The 24,055-nt window shown below is 40.0% G+C and overlaps 1 protein-coding gene across 1 annotated transcript in view; it reads right to left on the reverse strand.

Annotated features, from left to right (window-relative positions):
* Positions 1-2,698: 2,698 nt before the first annotated feature.
* The window catches only part of LOC306877950 (galanin receptor type 1-like), a 69,187-nt gene continuing 47,830 nt past the window's right edge, over positions 2,699-24,055 (reverse strand). The window contains exon 3 of the mRNA XM_079430014.1: positions 2,699-3,608. Within this exon, the coding sequence (XP_079286140.1) occupies positions 3,291-3,608 (318 nt within the window). The 3' untranslated portion in view covers positions 2,699-3,290. The remainder of the gene's footprint in view (positions 3,609-24,055) is intronic.

Genomic DNA, 24,055 nt, shown 5'->3' on the forward strand with positions numbered 1-24,055 from the left:
CTTTTAAAGGGCTTAACATTTAGAACATTTTTGCCTAAAGGTCACTGCACACAGAGTCTGAAATGTTTGCATGTTAAAAAATAAATACGACCTCGCGTTGTGTCGTTTGCACACTGCCTCCGAAACTTTTGTCCGTCAAAAAAATTCGGATCAGGTTCGATTTTCTGCGTTTTCACATCCATAGCATGCATTTTGATAGGAAAGGATGACGAATATGAAAAAATTCAAGACTCCGTGTGCAATGACCTTAAGGCTTCTTTTCACATTTGTATTAGATATCTTAAAGGGCTATAGTTTACCTAAAAATGCAAATTCTGTCATCAGTTAGGCTGCGTCCGAAATTGCGTACTCTATGAGATGGTACTACTTTTGAATAAGTAGGCCTAATTAAAAATACTTAAAAACAAAAAAAAAGAGTTCTGTTATTGTGTTCATAAAATGTTCATGCTGTTATTGTCATGTGACCTACAGTGTCAAATACGGAGCTTTACTGCCATTCACACAGGTAGCGTTCACCTTTCGCCCATTTTTTTTTTTATATGAATTAGCATGAATTTGGACATATTACTTATTTCATATAGTTTGTGATTTCTGATGCAGCTTTGCTCACCCTCATTTTGTTCCAAGCCTGTATGATTTTCTTGCATCTGCAGAATGCAAGATATTATTATTATTATCATTATCATTATTTTTTGCCTGTATAATGAAAACCAGTCAGATTCAGTGTTATTTCAGTGACTTTCATTTGTTTGCACAAGAACAGTTTGTGGTCTGCAGAAGAAAGAAAGTCATACAGGTTTGGAATTAAATATTGCTTCACTAAACATGTAAGAACATTTTGGCCTGAAGCTTCTGTTTACATTTCTGTGTTAGACAGCTTAAACACAAATGCAGATGGCTGAATGTTGTTTTGTAATTTAAAAATGTTTGCCATGTACCTCCCACCGTTATGTGAGGTATCTGACACCGAACAATTAATCTTACAGCAAACAGCTAATTTAAGTGCAAGTGTCGCTAAGACCAAAACACATTTAAATGGCAGTTGCAGTTTAAGTTGCAGTTTCCTGTTTTATTGGTTGATGTGATGTTATCTTTTGATTAATGGGAATGAATGTGATAGAGAGGTCTTAAAGTGAGGCTGTATGCTTCACTACCAACTGTTTTGTTATTACCGCACAACTGCAGGGTTGCCATGAGATAAATTCGAACTTTGCAGCAGTGTTATTGAGAAGAGGGTCTTTCATAACATTGATTAGAGAAGACAAACAGGGAGCTGTGAGCTGCACTGATGGGCTCATTTCAAAGAAAAAGCAACCTGTTCAAACAGAACTACTCCCTCATTAAGTACACTTGTATATTTTCTTCAAGTCCATTTTGTGACCTCTGGGCTTTATCTAATGCATGAAGGACAAACAAACCATCACACCTACCTTGAACAATGACTTTGTTGAGTACAGCACATTTTTGGCTTTGAAATGCAACAAGTATTTTTGGGTTAGAGTGCGCACTTTACATTTGTTTAAAGGTATATTTGATTTACAAGAAATGCGGACAGAGATCATTTTATTGGATGAAGTGTTTAAAAAATATGTTTGGACTACATGTGGCTCACCATCTGCTTTTTTTACAACTTAGATATTTGGTGTAAAATGTGTAGAGAATAAGGTATTTAGAGCTATTTAAGAGTACTTGCAGTTGTTAGTGATCCAAATTATGTTTCAGGGACAATTTTATTTTTTCCCACCAGTAATTTCAGCAATAACTGATAATCAATTTGGCATGGTTTGAAAATAATCTTACTGAATTTTAACGACTTGACAAAAGTTATGGAATTACTAATAAAATCAATGGCCAGTGTGTGAAATGCGATGCAATCATTGACTGATTTAGTAGCTTCTAATCTAATTGTGATTTAAACAAAAGGCACCAGGGAAAAGGGATGTCTGAACAGGTTAACTTTGTTATTAATGATTTGTCTGAGCATGATTTAGCATAACCAGATTCTGACTATTTTCCCAGGCTTCTCACCTGCAAGTTCTCCCAGTCAATCTCTTATCATGGTGCACTGCCAGACCTTTAGTGCTGACACTATGTGAAGTATACCATTATTTACAGATATGTTCAAAAAAAGAAGAAAAAGTGACCAGTGTGCACTTTGAATCAGTCATTCCAAAGTTATGCAAACTGTGATAAAATAGTGTCATCTTTAGGGTTTACTTACAGCACGGTGTGTTATCATTTGTAGTAGTATTATATCACATTATTGTAAGAGCTGCATTGTACTGTTGATGTATTTCACAAGGATAAAGGGACGAGTGAATAGCTTTGTGATGGTAGCATATTCACCTGACAAGAATCTGACTTGGAAAATAAGCCATCCAGCACGTTTCTTGTAACTTCAAAGGGAAGTTCCTAAGCTTTGAGACTCTTGACTCGTTCCTAATTCAAAGAAAAAAAAAAAAAAAAAAAAAATTCTGTGTTTATAAGAGCTCCTGTCCTGGTATCTCACACAGAGGCGTGAGTAATAGACTGGTGAGAGAACACACAGAGTTTCCATTGGTCTTTTCTCTTTTGTTTAGGACAATCTCTGCTATGTCAAACAGTTAACCATAAGCACTGGGATAAAGATAGCAACATCCTCTTTAAACAATAACCCACTCTAACTTGCTCTTAAAGGACCAGAAAACTTATATTTTAATGTTCATTGAATTAGATTATTTTATTATTTGAATTCTTAAAAGGGCTAACCTTCAATAATATTTTATTTTCATAATAGATATGTAACCATAAGACTGGACATAATACATGTAAACCAATGTCACTGAGTATATAATTACAGCATACAAGTATTAAAGTTTACGGCATGTTTAGACTGAGACGACGTAAACACTATGCAAAAAGGTGTTCAGACAGCACAGTTCCTTCACAAACAGTCATGCTCTTTTAGTGATTCTCTCAAACATATCAAGTATAATTGTAGTAATATATTTTTTAATTTATCTCTACATATGTTTTAATTATTTTCAATAACAACAATACATTGAACAGTGAACACAAAAATGTACAAACATTTCATGGACAAACACTATTTACACTTAAATAGTTATTGGCAAACGCCTTTAATAAACATGGATTGAGATATTATATATGGATTTACTTCTCAAGGTAACTTAATTTTTACTGTCCTTGTCAGTCAAACCTTGAAATGTAATCCATGACGGAACGGCATGAAGCAGAGACAAACAACAGAAATGTTTTTAACAGTGAGGATACCTCTAAAACATTTTGAGTCAGATGTTAGTAGTGGAATGTGTCATGGAGAAGTTTTCCATGCGAATGCGCACCACTTTCTCCACGGGCGGAGGAGAGTAAAAAAAACGGCACGTGAAGACCTGCTTGCAGGCTTTTCTGAAGTTTTCAGAGAGGAAGGCATAAAGAATGGGGTTGACACAGGAGTTTCCATAGGCCAGGCAGTGAGAGATGATGCGAAACACAAAAGTAGCCTCAGTCAATGGGAACTTGCCGAATTCTACCCACATAGCAATAATGTGGTGCGGCATCCAGCAGATGAGGAACGCAGTGACAACCAGCAACACCGTCTGAGCTGTCTAGAGAACACAGGAAGAGAGAGAAAAACAGATTGGTTAATCATACCTCAGATGACCTGATTTTTGAACTTCTTTTCCTTGTGTATACATAAACAATCAACTTTCCTTAAATAATTAACAGTATTTAAAGGTGTTAGCACTTGCGGTTATTCTGTAAAAAGCACTGGTCTCTATTAATAGATGACAAAATTTATTGAGACTCAACAGAGTGTATGATTCAGAATGGTAAATAAGTCCGTGCCGTTACAGTAACTAGGATGAGGGTCACTGTAAGTGGGATGGGAATAAAAGGCTGGACAGGTCATTATAGAAGGCCACAGACTGTTCAGGTGACAGAGGGTTTCGGTCTTGTTTGCTCTCAACTTTTGTCTATAATGGTGTTGAAAAAGTGGAGACCGAAGTGGAAAGAAAATGACATTTTCTTCCTCATTTCTCAACCTGGAGCCAAACATGTTTTTTGATTCAAAGCAGATGACACCAAGTTAACCTTTCTGTGGGCTTGATAATAAGTAGCTCATCTCGTCACAGATGAAGTGACGCATCCTTTAAGTGGGTAGATGAAGCCCACCACCAGAAGATGACTGGTGAGAGGAGAATGAACTCAAATACGACACTAAAATTAGCAGTAATGCGTAGATGGATGTCCTAATGGATGTTATGTAGTCGCTCTGTTTAAAATCTATAAGATAAATGGTGCCTGCATGGCAATAAGAATGATGCTGACTGCTGAGCTGGCTGTTTTCAGAGAGGTTGGAAAAAAGCTGCCAATTTCCTTATATTCATTCACTTCCACAATTTTGCACAGCAGCTGGTTTTCAGCACACTGGGAAAGCAGACATTACCTTCCCCCAATATATGAACTCATCATTCATTCAGTCTGTTGTGCTGCTGAGAGGTTTGCCTTTGTAGCTCTGCTTTTTTATTGAATCTGTACCTTACTTTCACTCTCTGTTGTTTAAAGTGATAATATATAACTTTATTCCCACCATATTTCTGGTATTATCTATCAAACTAATCTAACTAATTTGATCGTTCGCTTTTTAAAACCGGGAGTGCAGCGCATCAGCTGGTTAGCTTGTTACTCACGGTTCCATTTGCGCCTATTATTGTTTTCATTTCTCTCTCGATCCGTTTTTCACGAGTTCATCAAACAACAGTGGTAAGTGGTAAGTTAAGTTGGTATCATTCATCGGTGAGTAATGGCTTCTTCTCCTGCTATTTTTGTTTGCACTTCAGGTCACACAGTTTATCTCTCTCTGTCGGCGACGAGGGATTCACATGTGATAAATGCAGGGAAATAGTTAGGCTGACAGAGAAGGTTTCAGAATTAGAGACACGCATCCAAACTTTAGTTGAGGACAGTAAGAATGTGAGGGCTGTAGATACTGCTTTGGATGTGACTAGCTCAGGGAGTCCTGTACATTGTTCGGTTCCGGTTGAGCCCGTGCAGCAGGGCAGCTGGGTGACTGTAAGGCGGCCTAGTCGTGGGTCAAAACACCGCTCTTCCGTTCCGATCAGAACATCAAACAGGTTCTCCCCACTCAGTGAGGCACCCACTGAGAAACCTGATGAAAGTGCTCTAGTTATTGGCGATTCTATTGTACGGAACGTGAAAATAGAGACACCAGCCACCATAGTCCAATGTTTACCGGGAGCCAGAGCGCCTGACATCTTGGCAAATTTAAAAGTGCTGGCTAATGCTAAACGTAAATTCAGTAAGATTGTTATCCACGTCGGCGCTAATGATGTTCGACTTCGCCAGTCGGAGATCACTAAAAATAATGTTAAAGAGGTGTGTGAACTTGCAAGTACGATGTCAGACACTGTAATATGCTCTGGCCCGCTCCCTGCTTACCGTGGTGATGAGATTCATAGCAGACTGTCGTCACTCAATGGCTGGATGTCTAAGTGGTGCTCGCAGAATAACTTCATAGACAATTGGACGAGTTTTTGGGGCAGACCTGACCTGCTGAAAAGAGATGGTGTTCATCCCTCCTGGGGTGGTGCTGCTCTTCTCTCTATAAATATGGCACATAGTCTTAGAGTTCGTACTTGACTAACTGGGGCCCAGGTCAGGAAGTAGACAGACTGGCTAAACCGACCGTCTGCTAGCCGCCTCACGTCACAAAAGTCAGTTAATTCTCAGCACATAGAGACTCCTTCACCTAGATATCACACTATAGAGACTATGCCTGTTCCCCGAACTAGAACATACAGAAAACGTCCAAACCAAATTAAGAGTAACAATTTAATTGATGTTCAACAAATAAAAAATGTTTACAAAACAGAGAAACAATTGATAAAGCTTGGCTTACTGAATATCAGGTCCCTTTCTACAAAAGTACTTTTTGTAAATGATTTGATCAATGGTAATAATCTAGATTTGCTCTGTTTGACAGAAACATGGCTAAAACCAGATGAATACATTACTTTAAATGAGTCCACCCCCCAAGATTACTGTTATAAAAATGAGCCACGTCCAAAAGGTAAAGGGGGAGGTGTTGCTACAATTTATAGCAATATTCTCAGTATTTCTCAGAGGGCAGGCTTTAAGTATAACTTGTTTGAAGTTATGGTGCTGCGTATAACATTATCTAGAGAAACACGTGTAAGTGATAAATCCCCTGTGATGTTTGTACTGGCTACTGTATACAGGCCACCAGGGCACCACACAGACTTTATTAAAGAATTTGCTGATTTTCTATCTGAGTTAGTACTGGCTGCAGATAAAGTCTTAATTCTTGGCGATTTTAATATCCATGTCGATAATGAAAAAGATGCATTAGGATCAGCATTCATAGACATTCTGAACTCTATTGGGGTTAGACAACACGTTTCCGGACCTATTCATTTTCGAAATCATACTCTAGATTTAATACTGTCACATGGAATTGATGTTAGTGGTGTTGAAATTCTGCAGCAAAGCGATGATATCTCAGATCATTATCTAGTCTTGTGTAAACTCCACATAGCTAAAACTGTAAATTCTACACCTTGTTACAAGTATGGTAGAACCATCAGCTCTACCACAAAAGACTGCTTTGTAAGTAATCTTCCTGATCTATCTCAATTCCTCAGCATATCCAACAGCGCAGAAAAACTTGATGATGTAACAGAAACTATGGACTCTCTCTTTTCTTGCACTTTAGATATAGTTGCTCCTTTACGCTTAAGGAAGATCAAAGAAAACAGTCCGACTCCGTGGTATAATGAGCACACTCGCACCTTAAAGAGAGCAGCCCGGAAAATGGAGCGCAGATGGAGGAAAACAAAACTAGAGGTATTTCGTAGAGCCTGGCGGGAAAATACCCTATCCTACAGAAAAGCATTAAAAACTGCTAGATCTGATTACTTTTCGTCTCTTCTAGAAGAAAACAAACATAACCCCCGGTATTTATTCAATACAGTCACTAAATTAACGAAAAATAAAGCATCAACAGGTGTTTGCATTTCCCAAAAGCACAGCAGTAATGACTTTATGAACTACTTTACTTCCAATATCGATTCTATCAGAGATAAAATTGTAACCATGCAGCCGTCAGCTACAATATCGCATCAGATAGTGCACTATAGATCCCCCGAGGAACAATTTCACTCATTCTCTACTATAGGAGAAGAAGAATTGTATAAATTTGTTAAATCATCTAAACCAACAACATGTATGTTAGACCCTATTCCATCTAAACTACTAAAAGAGCTGCTTCCAGAAGTCATAGATCTTCTTTTGGCTATTATTAATTCATCACTGTCATTAGGATATGTCCTCAAAACCTTCAAATTGGCTGTTATTAAGCCTCTCATTAAAAAACCACAACTTGACCCCAAAGATTTAGTTAATTACAGACCGATCTCAAATCTCCCTTTTCTGTCAAAGATACTAGAAAAGGTAGTATCCTCGCAATTATATTCCTTCTTAGAGAAAAATAGTATTTGTGAGGAATTCCAGTCAGGATTTAGACCGTATCATAGTACTGAGACTGCTCTCATTAGAGTTACAAATGACCTGCTTCTATCATCTGATCGTGATTGTATCTCTTTATTAGTTCTACTGGATCTTAGCGCTGCCTTCGACACCATCGACTACAACATTCTTTTAAACAGACTAGAACACTTTGTTGGCATTAGTGGAAGTGCATTAGCATAGTTCAAATTGTACTTATCTGAACGCCATCAGTTTGTAGCAGTGAATGAAGAGGTATCATATCGATCACAAGTGCAGTACGGAGTACCTCAAGGCTCAGTATAGGGCCGTTACTTTTCACGTTTTACATGTTACCCTTGAGAGACATTATCAGGAGACATGGTGTTAGTTTTCACTGTTATGCTGATGATACTCAGCTCTATATTTCTTCACGGCCCAGTGAAACAAACCAAATTGAGAAACTAACGGAATGCATAGTCGATATATGGGGAGTCGTGGGAAGTCGTGGCCTAATGGTTAGAGAGTCGGACTCGTAATCGAAAGGTTGCGGGTTCGAGTCTCGGGCCGGCAGGAATTGTAGGTGGGGGGAGTGAATGTCCAGCGCTCTCTCCACCCTCAATACCACGACTGAGGTGCCCTTGAGCAAGGCACCGAACCCACAACTGCTCCCCGGGCGCCGCAGCATAAATGGCTGCCCACTGCTCCGGGTGTGTGTTCACGGTGTGTGTGTGTGTGTGTGTGTGCATTTGTTCACTACTCACTGCTGTGTGTGTGCACTTGGATGGGTTAAACGCAGAGCACCAATTTCGAGTATGGGTCACCATACTTGACAATACGTCACGACTTTACTTTACTTTAAAAAACTGGATGACGAGTAACTTCTTACTGCTAAATTCTGAAAAAACAGAGGTGTTAATTATCAGACCTAAAAACCCCACATGTAATAACCTAGAAAACTATCTAACACTTGACGGCTACTGTGTCAATTCTTCTTCATCAGTTAGGAACCTAGGTGTGCTGTTTGATAGCAATCTTTCATTTGAAAGCCATGTTTCTAGCATCTGTAAAACTGCGTTTTTCCATCTCAAAAACATATCTAAATTACGACCTATGCTCTCAACATCAAATGCAGAAATACTAATTCATGCGTTTATGACCTCAAGGTTAGACTATTGTAATGCTTTATACGGTGGTTGTTCTGCACGCTTGATCAACAAATTACAGTTGGTCCAAAATGCAGCAGCTAGAGTCCTTACTAGAACCAGGAAGTATGACCATATTAGCCCGGTTCTGTCAACACTGCACTGGCTCCCCATCAAACATCGTATAGATTTTAAAATCTTGTTAATTACTTATAAAGCCCTGAATGGCTTAGCTCCTCAGTACTTGAGCGAGCTCTTATCACATTATAGTCCTCCACGTCTGCTGCGTTCTCAAAACTCTGGCCATTTGATAATACCTAGAATATCAAAATCGACTGCGGGTGGCAGATCCTTTTCCTATTTAGCACCCAAACTCTGGAACAATCTACCTAATACTGTTCAGGAGGCAGACACACTCTGTCAGTTTAAATCTAGATTAAAAGACACATTTCTTTAACCTGGCTTACACATAACACACTAATACACTTCTATTATTCAAATCCGTTAAAGGATTGTTAGGCTGCATTAATTAGATCAACCGGAACCGGGAACACTCCCCATCACACATGATGTTCTCGTTACATCATAAGAAGAATGGCATCTACGCTAATATTTGTCTGTTTCTATTCTGTTTCTCAGTCCATGTCCGGATCAGATGGTGGATCGGCGCCGGGAGATGATGTATGTGGCCCTGATCGTCTGCGGAGGCCGGACACCTGGATGAGCGCCAGAGACAGATCCCCAGTGAGGACCCCGCCACTTAGACAGCCATCGTGAAAGACCACTGGAACCAGTTGAGCCCTTACAATCTGACTTTGCTGCAGTTTGGAATTGAACTGCTGGTTCGTTTGGCCAGAGGAGAACTGGTCCCCCGACTGAGTCTGATTTCTCCCAAGGTTTTTTTCTCCATTCTGTCACCGATGGAGTTTTGGTTCCTTGCCGCTGTCGCCTCTGGCTTGCTTAGTTGGGGACACTTCATTTCCAGCGATATAGTCGACCTGATTGCAAAGACACTATTTAAACTGAACTGAGCTGGATGATGACATCACTGAATTCAATAATGAAATGCCTTTAACTGAAAATCTTTTTTTTTTTTAAATCTTTTCATTTACATTATTGACACACTATTTTCCTTTTTTGATATTGTGCAGTTGCTTTGATACAATTTACATTGTAAAAAGCACTATATAAATAAAGGTGACTTGACTTGATTTGACATTACCAGTGGAGAAAAGCCAAGACAGACTTATGTGTCCATGAAGAGAGCATCTGTCTAGCAGACATCACAGCCCACACATTGTGATTTGCTTAAGGTTAAGTACTGCTTGTAATAGAATAACAGAATGAGTAAAGCAACGTTAGAATAGTTAGGAGTCGCATACAAATATAGATGATATACAATATATTTGGCAGATTAGGGTTAACTCTAACCGTAGTATTTAAAGTATTTCAAACACTTAGTGGTAGAACATTAAAATTAAACAAATACACAGTAAAATGCTAAAAAAAAAGACCTGGATACTTGAAACATGGTGTGGGCGAGTAATGGAAAAAGAAAGAGAAAGAGAGAGAGAGAGACCGCTATGATTAGTCACAGGATGAGAGTCTAGCAGAGTGCAAGAACTTTTCTGGTAGATTTCCTTTAGAGCTTGAAAGCTTGATAGAATGAGTTAATATTACAAAAGTATAACACTTCTTTTAGTTTCTTGGCTCTACCATGTGAAAGCTGTGACCATTGTTTGATTGTTATTGTGGAATGTTATACACAAAGCAACAGAGTCCGGATGAACTACTGGTAATCATGTAGAGGGACTGGCATTTTTAACTAGTGAGAAAAGAAGAACAACATAAACATTTCTAAGCAGAAACCACAGAACAACTAATGATGTTTGGAAGCCATGTTCCTTCACTACATCTTTCCCTATACCTAACAGGAATTTTAGATTTACTAAGAACATCAGGTAGAGGTAGGAAACAAGTTAAGTAGATAACTAAAGGGAGACAGGGTTTTCTTCGAACAGACAGCTGGAGATATAACAGGAATAAACAAATGAGAATCCAACTGTTTCTATTTTGATGGTCACTGCATCTTCCTTTGATGTTTCCCTTCAGTGCTCATCATTCACAATCCATTTAATCTGAGGTGTGCACCGAATCGCTCAAAATATAACCAGAAATGTTATGTCCAGAAAAATTCTGTTATTATTTGCCCTCGGGTTGTGTTCTAGACATATATCACTTACTTTCTTCCGTAGAACACAAAAATGCCCACACAAGTCAGTGGGGTCCACCGTCCACTGTTATTTTGGAGCAATTTCAGTGTTTGGTCAAAATATCTCCTTCAGTGTTCCTCAGAAGAAAAAGTCATACATGTTTGGAGAGACATAAGTAAATAATGACAGTTTTTTTTTTTTTTTTTTTTTTTAGTGAACTATGACTTTCTGTACAACTCCAGAGTGAAGAAACGGGCAGGTATCATCATCACACAACCTGTTTGCACTTCTCAGGCGGATGCGACAGATCTCTGGCCACTAGAACATCTAGGCAGTTTTTTCCCCCATGCCATCTCCAGCCTAAACAGCTAACACAGGAATTATTACCTGTGTTCTGTAATTCATGCCAGTAATTCATTCTCCATCTCTAATTATTGCCTCTCTCTCAAGTACTATGCAAATACACATGCATATTTTCTATACAGCTGTATATATAGAGTAAATAATGCACAAATCAGTACATAAATCTTCTGTTCCAGATTCATACACATTATTATTTATTGTTGAGTCTTATCTAAATGTTTCAGTTCTCATGTCAGATATGTATGCAAACATGTATATACCAAGAGCTTCTTAAAAACCACAACAAATTCCTTGTTTGTTTGCGCACACTTGGTGAATAAATCTGATTCTGATTCTGAAAGCAAATATAGTCAGTTTCATGTTAACTATGTTTAATAGCAAGGGCAGTGTTGGGGAAAGTTACTTTTAAAAGTAATGCATTACAATATTGCGTTACTCCATAAAAAAGTAACTAATTACGTTACTTAGCTGCTTTTTATGGAAAGTAATGCGTTTTGCGTTACTTTTTAAATATGAGCAGGGCTTGATTGTTTTTAATACAAGAAATTACATGAATACAAATGTAAAAGCCCTGTATCTTGTGAAGGAAAAGTAAATTCACGCCTGTAAAGTAAAACTCAGGATAAGAAGGTTTAACACTCTTCGGTACAATTGTTAGTTTATCTAAAGTCATTTTTGCTTATTAGTATGGTTGAACTGGATCATCAAAGGTCAGCAGCAAAGACATTGGTTAATAAAATGGGATTAGATACATTTGTGTTGTTTAACATATTTAATTATTGCAGTTTGCGTCATATTCTGAGTTTGCATTTCACTGTTTTAATTCATTTTGATGAATACTAAATCTGTTTTTTGCGAGTGGGATGAATTCATGCACATTCACATTTAGATCTATAGTAACAGCATGCTCACACAGCGCACTATCAGTCAATAAATGGGGAAAAAGTAACGGAGTGTCTATTTACACTAAGTGCAAATAGCCCATCTTGTTGGCAAAGGCTATTTACACTAACTCCGCTGTGGGTTAGTCAACAATAAAAGAAGTTAATTCAACATCAGTTTCAGTGGCGTAGATGGTAAGGCGTATGCTTTTTGACGTGATCGACCCGAGTTCGAGCCGACCTTTTGCCAAACATTTTTTTCTCCCTTTTCAAATCTCATATCGCATCAGAAAGGCATTTATTTTCAATAAAAATGAAGGAAATAATCAAAAAGTTGAAAATAAAGTATCGGGTAGGGTTAGGGTAGGTGTAGGGAGGGCTTTATTGTCCCAATAAGGTGGCATCCATTTAATAAATTTGAATTAAAATTCTAATTTACACTCAGTACGTTATTATTGTGTACTGTTTTATAATATACTACAATACTGAGGTGCAGATAATTGCCACTATTTGCAATAAGTAGTATAAATAGCAGAAATTCTTGCTATTTTAACATAGTGTAAATAGAATCTATAGCTATTTGCATTTACTGTAAATAGAATCCATCGCTATTTGCACTTAATGTAAATAGCATCTGTCACTAAAAAAATATGCTATTTGCACTTGGTGTAAATAGCATCTAATTGCTATTTACACTGAGTGTAAATAGCATCTATTGCTATTTGCACTTAGTGTAAATAGCGTCTATCGCTATTTACACTTAGTGCAAATAGCCGCTGCCAAAAAGTAACTGGCGTTACTTTTTTGAAAAAGTAACTCATATATTTACTTGTAAATTAAAAAGTAATGCGTTACTTTACTAGTTACTTGAAAAAAGTAATATTATTACGTAACTCGCGTTACTTGTAATGCGTTACCCCCAACATTGAGCAAGGGACATATAATCCTATGTAACATGAAAATGAAAACGATTGGAGCTTCTGCAGGGTATCTCTTGTTCTGATTAAAGAATGCTCCTTAGAACTTATGACACGGCAGTATGTATAAGAAACTATATAACAGAGTTGATAATCATTCAGTGTTTTACAGCCCTGTGGATCAAAAAGGAAATGCCATCATATACAGTATGCCAAATAAAAAGGTGATCATAGAGAGAAATGGATTACTGAAACATTACAAAACAAAACAGTCAGTACTTTAGCATTACAGGGAAACTGATGCACAACCACTTAAATCTGCAACCATTGTTTTCCAGAAATCAAAACATTCTCATTGACAGACATATGCATATGCCAACTATGCAGAATTAAGGTCTAATAGAAGCTGGGGACACTAAGGTCATCGCAATGATCTTCAAAAATATTTTTCAGACTGTGAAATTCAGAAGGATGGACACAAGGGGAAGGCCTCCATATCTTTGTCCACACATCAAACAATGAGCAAAATGTATACACACACACTACTGAGAGGCATTTCTTCCTTGCATTTGATGACTGACCTTAGCTCTGTCCACTGTTTCACAAACATGGGTAGAAGAATCCCTGACATTATGAGTGAATGTGTATATTTTTTATGGTGTGAATGGACTGCAAAAATAATGGGGGACTAATAACAGCTCTCAGACTGATTCAAACATAATTACTGTTATTTTCCCTCTCCCACCATCCACAGAACCAACTGTCTGAACCCTGGTCGAAGGAAAACAAGTTGTTTATACAGCACAGTTTGTGAGGGTGCCAGTTTGCAGTCTGTTACTATGAGCTGAAAAGGTTTGTCAGGGGTCAGACTCCTGTTGTGACCTCCATTGTCTGCAATTATCTTTCTATTTCCTTCTCCTTACACTCACCCTGGGTCTTCCTTCTCCCACTAGTCTTGTTTTGCTTTCTCATAAATATTTCTCCCCTTTCTCTGTCTTCCTTACTTCCATCACATTTTAGTGTTAACCTTCAAATATATGCTACACAGAGACAATAAGATAAGTCTCTACGCATAAGCTGCATCAGGTTTGTAATCCACTGCTTACATGAAAATACGAAATTACTGTTTGATAAAGTGAATTGGAAAGGGCTGGAGTGAACAATAGACTGCTAACAACTCAGGTAGTTTGTCATAAATAAGTGGAAAAAGACAAATAGATACAGTGATGACAAATAGACTGAGAATGGAAAATCATTAAGAGAGGATTTATGTTAGTCAGGTTAGTTTAGCTGTCAGGAATATATTTAATCATAACCTACTGTATGTCAAGGCTTGATCATGATCTAGTTAATAAACCAGAACATTAGACCGTAGTTTGATGTTCAGAATGAATGAAAACGGTCTTAAAACAGATTAAGAGTCATTAGCACTAGTTTAAGGACGTTTTAAAGAGTTTAATGGAGGTACTTTTTATCTCTTACTCAAGTGATAGCAAAATGAATCCCTGGCCTCACTCACTGAATACTGCTTTTCTTTTAAGGCCTTCTTTGCAAAAAAAAAAAAAAAAACACAATAAAAACAAACCAACCTCAGAGATATAAACATTCCTTCTTGAAGGAAAAACTAAACATTAAAATGTTTTGATTTGATTCTGAGACTGGAGTATTTGATTCATTAAATTGCTGAAATTATGAAATCATTAAGATGAAGTCAGAGATTTACTGTATATATAACATATTTTCCATGTGCAAGAAAATACATCAAATATTTCATATAAAAATATATTTCAGTATTATTTTATATTAGTATATTACTTCTATCTGAATAATATACTTTTACGTAGACTATAGAGTAGAGTTTTACCACTGTATCACCTTACATTCAAGTTTTAATACTGTCCGTCCTACTCATTACCCACGTCTAACTGGCAAATTGAGATTTAAGGCTAGAACTAAAACACTTAAAGAATTGAGGTTGTAACGGATCGGCCAGGCTCCACCACCACCCTATCACAGAGATCCCTCTCACCTGAGTTCTGAGCACCTGCACCTGTCACACATCCAATTACCTAATCACCAGCCAAGTACATAAGCACACACCTCAGTCACCATCATTGTCTGGTCTCGTACCTATGAAGAGGACTCTCTGGCTTAGTTCAGCATTCTATATGACTTCCCTGCGTGACTTACCTCCTGTGTTCCTCCTTAGTGTTCTGTGTTTCCACACTCTCTCCAGTCTCCGAGCTCCTGAGGTGTTTGCTCTGTCTCTGTCTCCTGTTCTCCGGGTCATCTATGTGGAAAGGATTTTAAGTTACTCTCTACACCGATCTCCAAAGAAGTCTAAAGACTGTGATACTCACCAGTGCATCACCCCACTATCCGTCACGACTCCTCTGTGCTAAATAAAGATCATTGTTTTTACTTACCATCTGTGTCACGCCACTTCTGTTACAGAAGACCGGACCAACACCGTCTGCACAGATGAGTTCCCACAACCCATTTCAGGGGCTTGTGGATTCCCTCCGGTGAGTATTGCTCCAGAGTACAGGTCCACCATCACCACCACCGCCAGTCACTTCTGTAAACACTGCACGCACATCTTTGCCTACCATCATTGCCAGTCCCATGGCTAGACCATCGCCCTTCTCTGGTTCGGCGGAGGAGTGCAATGTATTTCTCCTACAGTGTACCCTCACCTTTGAGATGCAACCACAAATGTATCCTACTGAACAGTCTAAAATAGCATTCATTATTGCTCTGCTAACAGGAACTGCATTGCAATGGGCAGAAATGATTTGGGCTCAGGCCAACCCCGCCACTCAAAGTTTTCAAAGCTTCATTTCTCATTTCCATGAGGTATTTGGCAGGACCGGTGGAGATACTACAATCAGCGAGCAACTTCACCATCTACAGCAAGGTACTATGACTATTAACGAGTATTCTATCAAGTTTAGAACCCTTGCAGCTGCCAGCGGATGGAATGAAGGATCGCTACTTACCACCTACCGGCAGGGATTGGTTCCACAACTTTGCTTGTAACTTGCTGCTTTTGATGACTCCATCGGATTAGAACAATTCATCCGGCTGTGCAAACCGCATGCAGTCCTGTCTAGCAGAGCTATCACCTGCTGAGTCTGCATCATTCCTCCGCCGACCAGATTCCACAACCCCTCCAGAATCATCCCCAGAATCCATGATGGTTGAAAACCAGAGACTCACTCCAGCTGAGCGGCAGAGAAGGTTGACCCGGGGTCTCTGTTTATATTGTGGCGCGAGTGGGCATATGATCCTGGCGTGCCCCTTTTGTTCGCCACGACCTGTGGTGAGTGTCATTAAACCTGCGGAGGTTAAGATGGAACTTGTGTAATGCTTACTGCCTCTGTGTCTGTTTCAGTATCCGCCCTACAGTGGTGGAAAGAGTACTGAAAAAATATACTCAAGTAAAAGTACCATTACCTTCCAAAAAATTTAGTTTGAGTAGAGTAAAAATACTTGTCCAAAAACTACTTTAGTAAGAGTAAAAGATTAGCCTATTTAAAAGTACTCATGAGTAGTGAGCAAGGTTATTTTCGTAAATAAAAACTAAAACTATTGGACAAACCTTTTCGTAAACTGAAATAAAATTAAAATTTCTAAATAAACGAAAAACTAAACAAAACTAACAACAGTAACTGAAAAACTAACTAAAATAATTAGCAAAAAAAATCATTGTGTTCGTGATTTAATAAACCCTTGTTCTGTGTCAGAAAATCGGACCTGTGGTTGTTTAGGGAAATCGAGGCTTCATGCACGTGAGCTGAGTCCTAAGAATGCGTTTTAGCTTTAAAAAAAAGACCCAGGCTATGACATGGGAAATAATAATAGTGCACGAACGTTTAAAAGCATGCTTGACGTGCGAGAACAATATGAGAGTGAGTTAACAGAGACAGAATTAACATTTTTGGATGAGCTGACTCGTCCGCCTCGAGTCCATGATACGAGCACCGCCTTGACTGTATTAAACTCATCCAAAATGAAAGCGATAGCCGCACTGTTTTCAGCGCTTGCCGTGTTGTGTAAAAGGGGCTTTGGAACCGGGATTGATTGCATTGCTCATCTGGAGCGGCTCGTCGAAGTCAAGTGCAAACATCATTTAAATCACCATATCGCATTTATTTGTGAGTAGTATGAGGTTTCAAAGCATTTTATATTGTTTCTTCTGTACGTTTATAGAGGGAGAGACGGGACATACAGTAGGTATAGTGTGCAGATGGGGTGGATAGTATGCACATTGGGATGCAGGGCATGTTTCCTCAAATCCAGCACTGGGGGGCCATTGTCCTGCAGAATTTAGCTCCAACCCTGATGATAACTCAACTGCCTGATACTGTCTAGTAACTCTGAAAGCCTTGATTTGGAACATGTCCGAGGTGCTTCGATCTTCACCAAGTTGGACCTCCGCAGCGCTTATAATCTGATCCAGATACGCGAGGGGGACGAATGGAAGACCATATTTGTGACCCCTACTGGCCATTATGAGTATTTGGTCATTCCCTATGGACTCGTCAACGCCTCCTCTGTATGCCAGGACGTTATGCACGAGGTGCTCTGGGAGTTTCTCCATTGTTCAGTGATTGTCTACATTGATGACATACTGATTTACTCCCGGAGCCTGGCCGAACATCGCCGTCACGTTGCGGAGGTCCTACAACGACTCTGGGAGTATCATCGCTACCTCAAGGCTGAGAAATAAACCTTTCACCAATCTTCCGTACAATTCCTGGGATATAACATCGAGGGAAAAACCGAGGGGAAGGTAGCAGCTATCACTTCCTAGCCAGAACCCACCACTATCAAAGAGCTCCAAAGATTCCTCGGATTTGCCAACTTCTATCGCCGCTTCATCCAAGATTACAGCAAGTCTCTGTCCTGGTCTCCATCAGCCTCTACAGCCTTTGCTACGTTGAAGAAAGCCTTCACGAGCGCACCGCTCCTCATTCACCCTGACCCAGATCTACCCTTCATAGTCGAGGTCGATGCGTCTACCACCGGAGTTGGAGTGGTGCTCTCTCAGCAGCAGGGGAAATCAGCTCGAATTCATCCATGTCCCTTCTATTCTCGGAAGCTCAGGCCGGTGGAGGTTAACTACGACATCGGTAACCGGGAGCTGCTAGCCATCAAATTAGCGCTGGAGGAGTGGAGACACTGGTTAGGAGCCATTCATCCATTCACTGTGCTAACTGACCATAAGAACTTGCAATATCTTCGAGATGCCAAGCGCCTCAACCCCAGACAAGCTAGATGGGCGCTCTTCTTCACCAGGTTTTTACTTCTCCATCTCTTATCGTCCAGGCTCCAAGAATGCTAAGGCGGATGCCCTATCTTGAATTTTCAGTCCTTCTGAAAAGCAAGAAGAACCCGAAAGCATCATTCCTTCCAAACTGATCCTCCGTCCCATCCAATGGAACACTCCTCCAGTTGCCACTGATGCAGCTCCCAACAATCTGCCGGGCTGCCCACTAAGTCATCAATATGTGCCACAGTCACAACGCACTCCTCTCATCCACTCCTCTCACACCTCTATGGGCACTGGCCACCCAGGGGCCAACAACACCCTCTCGCTGCTACGAGAACGCTTCTGGTGGCCAAATATGGCAAGGGACATGAGAAGGTTTGTCCAGGGATGTCCAGACTGCGCCATGTCCAGAAGCCCCTGCCATTTACCAGCTGGCAATCTCCTTCCGTTACCCGTACCTAATCGGCCATGGTCACACCTAGGAGTTGACTTCATAACAGACCTACCCCCCTCTGGAGGGAACACATGCACTCTAGTGATTTATTGATTGTTTTTCTAAGTTCTGTAAACTTCTACCCCTCAAGGGTCTACCCACAGCACTGGAGACTGCTGAACTTCTCTACAATAATGTGTTTAGAATTTATGGCATTCCTGAGGATGTCGTGTCAGATCGGGGTCCGCAGTTCATCTCTCGAGTCTGGCATGCATTCTTCAATCTCCTAGGTGGGACCGTAAGCCTCACCTTTGGATACCATCCGCAGTCTAATGGGCAAACGGAAAGGAAGGTGCAGGAGGTAGAGCGCTTTCTATGAACCTTCTGCCATGGCCACCAGGATTTCTGGAACCAGTTCCTAGGCTGGGCTGAGTACGCCCAGAATTCCCTGCGACATCCAACTACTGGTCTCACTCCCTTCCATTGCGTGCTCGGCTACCAGCCTCCCCTGTTTCCCTGGTCAGGGGAACCCTCTGATGTTCCTGCCATCGATCACTGGTTCAGAGAAAGTGAGAGGGTCTGGGACGCAGTGCACCATCAGCTTCAGCGGGCAGTGCACAGGCAAAAGATGGCTGCAGACCTTCGAGCTGAAAAACCCACTTACCAGCCAGGCCAGAGGGTCTGCTTGTCCACCAGGGACATGAGGTTGCACCTGCCCAGCAAGAAGCTCAGTCCCAGATTTGTTGGTCCCTTCACCATCCTGGAACAGGTCAACCTGGTCACATACAGGCTTCAACTTCCTCCTCAATATAAAATTCATCCCACTTTTCACATTTCACTACTGAAGCCTCACCATGACACTGTTCCTATTCCCACAGAGCCTGGCCAGAGGGAGGAGCCCCCTCTTCCTCTGATCCTTGAAGAGGGCACTGTCTACAAGGTCAAAGAGATCCTGGAATCCTGATGCCGTGGTGGTCAACTAGAATATCTGGTGGACTAGGAAGGCTATGGACCAGAGGAACGTTCATGGGTACCTAGAAATGACATTCTAGATCCTTCCCTAATGGAGGAAATCCACGCTGCTCATCCTGATCGTCATGCATCCCTTGGCGGAGGTAGACCACCACGACCTCGGGGTATTCGGCCCTCAGGAGCGGGCCGTGGAGGAGGGGGTACTGTAACGGATCAGCCAGGCTCCACCACCACCCTATCACAGAGATTACTCTCACCTGAGTTCTGAGTACCTGCACCTGTCACACATCCAATTACCTAATCACCAGCCAAGTACATAAGCACACACCTCAGTCACCATCATTGTCCGGTCTCATGCCTACGAAGAGGACTCTCTGACTTAGTTCAGCATTCTATATGACTTACCTGTGTGACTTGCCTCCTGTGTTCCTCCTTAGTGTTCTGTGTTTCCACGCTCTCTCTAGTCTCCGTGCTCCTGAGGTGTGTGCGCCGTCTCTGTGTCTCCTGTTCTCCGGGTCATCTGTAAGGAAAGGATTTCAAGTTACTCCCTACACCGATCTCGAAGGAAGAAGTCTAAAGACTGTGATACTCACCAGTGTAATAGCATACTCAACTGTGCTAAATAAAGAATTGTGTTTACTTACCATCTGTGTTATGCCACTTCTGTTACAGAGGTAGAGTGACTGTACATTAACATCTGAAATGAAATATACTTAAAAATCACATTTTGAAGTATGCTAGTGCTAAGACCTTGATACCATTAAATCCTTTCAGCTCTTTTCAGTTCAACAGATTGAGGAAGAAAAAGAGAGCTACATAGGGGTAAGTAAAGGGACATTCACACAAAGCGCATTCTTGCATTTAAAATGCTCTATGGAGCAGAACAGAACAAACTACCATCTCAAAATGCACTTATAAAAGCTGAACTGTTTTTAACAGAAGTCTTGTCACGTTTATGCATCTTTAAACCTTGCTTCAAAAATAATTACAGCAACAATACAAATCACATTTTTGTGACTTGTATTTCTTTCAACAGTCTGCTGTTTACCTATTATTTAGTCACCTTCATTTCAGACCATTAGTAATTACATTCTCTGTGAACACCGCAGGTATCACGAAGGCTCGGAGGTGAACTTTAATTAAACAGATCTGAGTGCTCATGAAGAACAGACCGTTTCAGGTTCATTTCAAGTTAGTTTTGATTTAGATGTGTCTGAAAATGATGCATCTGGGTGACGAGTTGTTCACTGTTATCTGTCCATCCATTTCCACCAGGGTGACCTTTTTTTGCAGACAGGTAGGTGGTATTATCAGGCAATCACAGCAACGTGGACAGCAATTCATAGAAAACTCAAGGAGAACACAAAGTAATGCTGACTCCCTTTGAACTTATATCCACTGGTAAACTTGTGTCGCATGAGTCAATACATAGTGGTCGTTAAATATGTAAAAGCTTAAGGTCTCTTCTTACAAAAGTTTTTAAAAGTAACCCTTGAAGTTAGTTTTGATACTCTGTTTATCCTCTTGAGGCACCGCACATCTCTATGCTTCAATTACAAGTAAGCCTTCTTTACAACATGCTGACTCCTTTTCTGAAACAAAATGAGAGGAGTTAGTTTTGGAAGCAGCATCAATCCATTGATCTCAAAGGAAATGGAATCCTTGCTGTGGTGTGCAACACCCTTGTAATGTGGTTGTTAGCTCAGACTCTTGTCTGTTGGGGAGCATGTGTCCCTTGTTTCTGCTTTACATTGCACATAAACACACACTAACACATCTTTCACTTTCTCATTCTTAATCTTTTGTCACAGTCAATTTTTGATCTAAAGCAGTTTATCTCTTGGTATAACTGTGTGATTGTAATGATCTGATCACCGTGTGGAACATTGACTGTATTAAACTGATCCGCAGTGTATGAAACTAAGAATTGTGAACACAATGTAACATGAAAGTTTAACTAAGTTATTTTATTGTATGGCCACCTCTGATAGCAATTTTAACTGTGTAAGTTTACATTAGGTTCTATTTTACAAGTCCACAATCAATACTAGTGCTGGGCGGTATACCGGTTCATACCGAATTTGTTTCTTTTTGTTATATGGATTTTTAAATACCGCAATATCGGTGTACAGTATGTCGCCTAAACAACGGTTGGAGCACTGCGTGGCATGACACTGAGAGGGGTTCCTTTTCACTGTTGCACTGTGGTGAGGGCACAGCTGTGTGTTCCTAAGCGTGACTGTGAACAACCCTCTAACAACCCTCTATTTCTTATAACATCACCTGCTGATATGGGAATCTGGGGGCTAGAAGTAAAAGTAAGATAACAAAGATTATTAATATAGCCAGTAAGATCATATTAGACCCCCAGAGGCAGCTGGTGGAACTGTATACAAACCAGACCAGCAGGAAAGCCTCACAAATAGTTCAGGACTCCACTCATCCTCTCCAACATGAATTTGAAAAACTTCCTTCAGGTAGACGATACAGGGTACCCATAGCAACAAGAAATATCTTCAAGAAAACTTTTATACCATCTGCTGTTACTTTATTAAATAAATTATTTATAATCAGGTCTATGTATATTATGTTGTTTATTTGTTAATATTATCTATTTGTGGTTTTAGTGCTATTGGCCTAATTTCTATATACTCATTTTGTGTCTCATGTGCATGTGATCCTTGGGGCAGGACGTTCTTGTATGTTCTGTGTGTTTGTTGTATTGGCTTGTGAAGTAAAGTGTATTTGTGGTATATGTTTTTGAGGGGCCGAAGATGAATTTCCACATGTGTGGACAATAAAGATTTCTAATCTAACCTAAAATGCTAGTAAATCACTCGCATATGCGACTAAATCTTCACTCTGGGGGACTAAATGATGTCTAACATTAGCCAATAGCTAATAAATTAGTAGATTTCAGAGTTCAATCTCATAGGCTGGCGCTCACCTACTATTGTCCCTGATTTGATTCCAGCAAATCAATTGAGCGAACACAGACAATGTGATTAATATTCATGAACCCAGCAGCTCGTTAATCCTTAGTGCAATTTATATTCTTATTAGTAGTAGAATTCATAGTTGCCAGGATTGGACCTGTTTTGTCGCGTTTCAGTTCCTGTTTTGCCTTATTTGGTCCCCTTCCTGTCCTTGTTTAGTTTGATCATTAGTTGATTCCCCGGACTTGTCTGTCCCTCATTATCCTCAGTTTAAAAGCCCTGTCTGTTCAGTTCATGTTTGTTGGGTCTACTTGTTTCTATGTGTGTTTGCTCCAGCTCCTGTTGTGATTATTCCCAGTGTTTCCTTGATTAAAGACTGTAAAACGTTTCCTTGTGCCGCCAACGTCTTCCTGAACAGCGTAACATGACAGAAGTAGTATTGAAATGACATTCAGCCAAGTATGGTGACCCATACTCGGAATTCGTGCTCTGCATTTAACCCATCCAACGTGCACACACACAGCAGTGAACACACACACACACCGTGAACATACACCCGGAGCAGTGGGCAGCCATTTTATGCTGCAGCGCCTGGGGAGCAGTTGGGGGTTTGGTGCCTTGCTCAAGGGCACCTCAGTATTGAGGGTGGAGAGAGCGCTGGACATTCACTCCCCCCACCTACAATCCCTGCCGGACCGAGACTCGAACCCGCAACCTTTGGATTACAAGTCCAACTCTCTAACCATTAGGCCACAACTTCCCGTAAACGACTTTATTGCTATCTTATTCATATTATTTTTAGTTGTTTTTTTCTTTAAATGACAAACAATATCTTAAGCACCACCACCAGTCCTAAATTCAGTTAAAATATTTTTTTTTCTAAGTAAATCTACTGCAGTATTTCCTCTCTCAATAAGTAGAAAATGGGGTTAATACCCGGTCAAGCATGAAAAAAAATACTGTCATATACCGTGAAACCAGAATAATTTTGAAAAATACCGTGATGTACATTTTTGGTCATACTACCAAGCACTAAAATACAATGTTCATTTAATTATGTTGCTGCCCAACAAAATGCAGTCAAGAAGAGCCAGTGACAGCAGATTGAACCAGGAACGGTGTCTTGAATTGAATTCAAGCATGAAACTTGACTTTCTCCCCTTTGGAACACTTAATACAGATTGTTCAATATAAAGAGAGAGAACAGAAATAGAGGAGGAGGTGGGAGGAAGGGACACTGAAGGACTGAGGTAAGCATCTATTTACTTGTTTTATGATTGATAGGATATGATAAGAGGTACACTGAAAAAACAAACTTTGAGGTTTTTACTGTCATAATTTTTACATTGTAATATTACAATTAATTGAGAACTAGAATTTCTAAGTAAAATGT

This window comes from Barbus barbus, assembly GCF_936440315.1.
Source record: "Barbus barbus genome assembly, chromosome: 2".
NCBI classification, from domain to species: Eukaryota; Metazoa; Chordata; class Actinopteri; order Cypriniformes; family Cyprinidae; genus Barbus; species Barbus barbus.